General features: G+C 40.0%; 1 protein-coding gene across 2 annotated transcripts in view; it reads left to right on the forward strand.

The window, feature by feature from the left end:
* Window positions 1-5000, forward strand: part of LOC125038575 (large neutral amino acids transporter small subunit 2-like) — a 57238-nt gene that overhangs the window by 11558 nt on the left and 40680 nt on the right. The window contains exons 1-2 of one of the 2 annotated variants that reach the window (XM_047632111.1): window positions 1873-1995; window positions 3157-3886. In XM_047632111.1, coding sequence (XP_047488067.1) covers window positions 3580-3886 — 307 coding nt within the window. In that variant the 5' untranslated portion in view covers window positions 1873-1995; window positions 3157-3579. Of the gene's footprint in view, window positions 1-1872; window positions 1996-3156; window positions 3887-5000 lie in introns of those variants that run through there. The other variant, XM_047632110.1, reaches the window with a different exon arrangement.

The following is a 5000-nucleotide window of genomic DNA, read 5'->3' on the forward strand; positions in this document are numbered from 1 at the left end:
CTTAGTTGTTTTATTGTTTGAATATATTTAATGTGTCATTCGAATTAATTTGGTTGTAGAATGTGATTTTCTCGTATTATCTTACCGATCTCCATCTTACATGCGTATTAAATTAAATATTTAACTTATTTATTCATTTCTTTTTTAATTTTCCCTTCCTTTTACTGTGTGTTAACCATTTAATCGTTATACCTTAGCATGATTCAGACAGCTGGAACACGAGTTTGTCGGCGTGATGGCTCTACGTTATATCTCTACAGGTGTTGTTATAATACAGACTGTATTTCGAGTCCATTGTCGATTTACGTTCTGTACGTGGCGCTCTTGGGGCTATGTTCACTTGTAAAGGTGACTGGGGTTATTCCATGGTAGAGGAAAACACTTAGAATATGGTGAAATATGTTATTTCTATTAGTCAGTGGAAATATAACTGAAAATACATATGTACGTAAAATGTGGTTTGAAATGAGTGTCATATCCATTACGGCACACGAACAATGTGTAAAAATATCAGTCATGAGTTCATATCTAGATGAGTATACAGAGAAAATATATTAAACCGCAAGGATAAATACACAGAGGGCAATGCAAGTAAAAAGCGCCTTCGTTTGTCCCTTGGATTTTTCGGAGTGTGTGATCTAAGCTTATCTGTGGTTTATGTGGTCCAATGGAATTTTTTTTCGAGAAAATGTCCTGTCTTCGTAGAATTGCCACTATATTGATTCCTTATAGAAATATAGCCGAGGATACTGATTACGTATTGTATAATCACATAAATATATATCCAAGGATACGGAATACGTATTGTTTCATTATAGAAATATAGCCAAGGATACTGACTCAGCTGTTTAACGTTGCCGCTTTGTGCGTTTGTTGTCAGAACATTGGCATTCCGGAAGTGATTTCGTGTGGATGTAACGATACCTGATTTTACGGTTTGATCCTTGTTTTGAGTTAATTTCATGTTTTTATTTGTTTATTCCGTACAAAACCAACTGCTTGAGATATTTATAGACTTATCCCTATTGAATATTTTCGGTTTACAATTTTACTGAGACGTTGAAAAAATGCAGAATCTATGTCGGAGGAATCTGTCAGTTCACGCACCTGTAGCGTACTATGCAAACTGTTCCCTTATTCTCAGAACAAAAGGGTGAGAGCGAAATAATTTTAAATATGAACAGAAACAAAGAGAAAGGAAGAATTTTAAAGGCATCGTGTTTGTAGTTATCAGTTATATAACACGTGGGAGGCGCTTTAATTATTGCAAACGCGTCTATTTTCAAGAGCTTTGGAAAAGTGGCGTGGTTGAGGGTGTAGAGCTTCACCATTCGATAGTGATAGTAACAATCATAGTCATAATGATGATAATAGCAATAACAACAGTAATAATGATAGTAAAAAAAAAAAAAAAAACAATAATGGTGATAATAATAATAGTAATTATGGTGATAACAACAGTAATAGTAATGATAATGATAATAGTATTAATGATGATAATACTAGTAGTAATAATGATGATAATAATAATAATAGTAATAGTAATAATAATAATAATATTAAAAATAGTAATAATAATAACGATAGTGACAGCTATGATGGTAATAATAATAATAATAACAATAAGAAAACAATAACAATAATAGTATTAATAATAATAATAATAATAATAATAATAATAATAATAATAATAATAATAATGTTGATGATTTTGTCATTGATGATATTAGTAACCATAATAACACAATTACGTAACATAAACATGCCTTGTGATGCTAGACTCCCAACCCGAACCCCTGAGGATCCGACCGAAAGTGAACCGTCTCGGGTGAAGTCTCGACTCAGGGAGCGTGTGAAGCGGCGCACTGAGTGGCCCAGTCGTGTGCGTGTGGGTGCTAGAGTGGGTGTTCTGGGGGTGTGCTGCCTTCTCCGCTAGAGTGGGTGTTCTGGGGGTGTGCTGCCTTCTCCGGTACCCAGAGTGCAAGCGAAGCAGAGGTAATGCATTGCGTTGCGTAGAAGAGAAGTTCATGTCCGTTGCTTCAGTGTCTTTTGTTATGGGTCCTGGATTTCGTTTTTCTTTTTGTTGTTGTGTGAGAAGGAATCTCCGTTGAGTGAAATGTGTGAATTAAATTTGTTGTATTTGAAGGTGACGGGTAAAGAAGGTGATGAGGCAGCACATATATATTTGGAGGTTAATAAATCATAATGAGAATTGTGTGCTTGTTATTAGTGTATTATTGGATAGGGAATAACTATATGGATGTAGATACAGAAATTAACTCAAAGAAAACAAAAAAATAAAACTGCGGGTTTCAAAACAAGGTAACGGAAAGGGGAAGGGGAATGGGAGTCACAACAGTTAATGATAAACTAGGGTAAACAAGGGGGTGAGATTCGGATGAGCGCAAAGGCGAGGGTAAGGGTGAAACAAGGGTGAGGCACGGGTGAGTGAGGGTGAGGCACGGGTGAGGGCGGGAGGCTGTAAGTAGCAGTTTCCTGTGATACACCATTATCCCACATCATCACCTTCCCACAGCCGCCTCACACACTAGCTGACTCAGATATTGTTCATCTACAGCACAATAATTGCCTTGATACACGTGCCAAGCGTCAGACTTCGGATCAGATGATGCCCAGTACCAAACCGAAGTGGAAAAGCCCACAATGTCTATGTAACTCCTGTGTAGCTACTGAGTGTAGTTACACTCGAGGCGATAGAAGTGAAGGGAGGGAGGGAAGAGTTCATAGAATAAGGAGTACAGTGAAGGGAGAGAAGGGCCTTGGTGCGCCGTGTAGCAGTTGACCTCAGTATTGGTGATAAGGAGAAGTAGAAAATAAAGTGTACGCGAGAGAGATGTTGCGTATTGGCCATGCAGGAAAGTGGGTGTGCGGCAGGCGGGCCAGATGAGCCACTCCGAACTCACGCTGTCCTGATTATAATACTGTACTGCCTCGCATGACATCTATATCCTGCCTCCCCCACTTCTAGTGAGAATGTAACGCTTAATGACGTAAGGCAATCGTCAACCGTAATTTTTTTTTTATCGATCTCGGTTGGATTCAAGCGTAGGGCGCTGTGCGTTTACGCTTGTCAAGCTTATTATTCTAGATGCTTCCGTGAACCCATTTGTGACCTAATTTTTCGTTTATTTCCAGGTTGAAGAAAGGTGAAGCGCATTCAGGGAAAATTCCTCTTTGCAAGTCCGTCGACCCAGTGATGCGAACAAGAACACTTGACAGAGCGAGTTCGGCGATATAGGCAGCGTGTTGATATTGCATGGGTCGTCTCGGTGCTTGTTCCTTCGCACATGATAAACAGCCTTCAGAAGAATCGGTAATCACGGGCATGTTAATTGGGCCAGTCGTGAAAATGTTCTAAGAATGTACACAAGTGCTTCAGAGTTGTCAAATCAAGGGTTGGAAATCGCAGAGGAGCAGTCAGTGTGTGTCAGTGCGGAGGACCTGTTTCGACCTTGCCCACACAGCGCGATCGCCGTCTGTGGTAGCTAGCCGTCACCGACGCCGCCACCACCGTTGTCACGACCAGCGCCCCTTGCGTCCCTGGAGAGAGTCTTCAGCATGGCGACGGCGCAAGACACAGTTGCAGCCGCGACGGCCGAGTTGGAGCCCTTGGCGACCTCCTCCCAGACGGGGTCAAAGGAAGGAGAAGGCGCCGATGGAGGAGGCACGTCAGGAGTGAAGCTGAAGAAGGAGCTAGGTTTGACGGAGGGCATTGCCATCATCGTGGGGATCATCGTGGGTTCGGGCATCTTCGTGTCTCCCAAGGGCGTGCTCGAGTATAGCGGCAGCATTGGCGTGGCGCTTATCGTGTGGGGGGTGTCGGGCCTACTCTCCACCGTGGGTGCCCTGTGCTACGCCGAACTAGGTGAGTAACGCTAGGTCATCGAGAGTATGTTAATTAAGTACGTCTATATTGAGGTGTTTGACGAGTGTTTTTTTTTCTGCTAGAATACGTTATTCATCAAATAAAATATATCAGAAGAAGAAATAGAGCAGAAGCCATAGTAGACAGTAAAATATTTCCGCTAAATTTTCATACAGCTACCACATTTTCATGCAACTGCAGATGCTGCCAAGGCCACTTTGCATTTGCACATCAGTCATTACGGGCAGATAGATTCAGTAAAAGAGGGACCCATGTATAAGCATTTTACCATTGATAACGATCCAGTTTTTGCCCTTTTTTAAAAATACTTTTTTCTTGATTTTTTAGGAATTTTACCTGGCACGGTTTTGAATAATGACTTGCGTCTTGAAGAAACGGTTTGTGAATGTTAATCTGCCATCAGTAACTTTTGATGCATTTGACAATAATTTCAGTGCTAGATGTGGAAGTTAGGATGTATTTAGTGATGATAAAATATTACAACCACAACTGCTACCACCAAATACCACTAGCGCCATGATATTGAATTCCACTGCATTCTCTCAATAATCTGCTTTTCTCTGTAACTTTTGGCGATCGCTATTTCACATTTGATTTCATAGTAGTAGTATAAGGAAGTAGTAGAAGTAGTAGTAGTAGAAGAAGTAGTAGAAGTAGTAGTAGTAGAAGTAGTAGTAGTAGTAGTAGTAGTAGTAGTAGTAGTAGTAGTAGTAGAAGAAATAGTAGTAGTAGTAGTAGAAGAAATAGTAGAAGTAGTAGTAGAAGAAGTAGTAGAAGTAGTAGTAGAAGTAGTAGTAGTAGTAGAAGTAGTAGTAGAAGTAGTAGCAGAAGTAGTAGAAGTAGAAGTAGTAGAAGTAGTAGTAGTAGAAGTAGTAGTAGTAGTAGAAGTAGTAGTAGTAGTAGAAGTAGTAGTAGTAGTAGAAGTAGTAGTAGAAATAGTAGTAGTAGTAGAAGTAGTAGTAGAAGTAGAAGTAGTAGTAGAAGTAGTAGTAGAAGTAGTAGTAGTAGAAGTAGAAGTAGTAGTAGTAGTAGAAGTAGTAGTAGTAGTAGAAGTAGTAGTGGTAGAAGAAGTAGTAGTAGTAGAAGTAATAGT

Source organism: Penaeus chinensis, chromosome 25, assembly GCF_019202785.1.
Source record: "Penaeus chinensis breed Huanghai No. 1 chromosome 25, ASM1920278v2, whole genome shotgun sequence".
Taxonomy (NCBI): domain Eukaryota; kingdom Metazoa; phylum Arthropoda; class Malacostraca; order Decapoda; family Penaeidae; genus Penaeus; species Penaeus chinensis.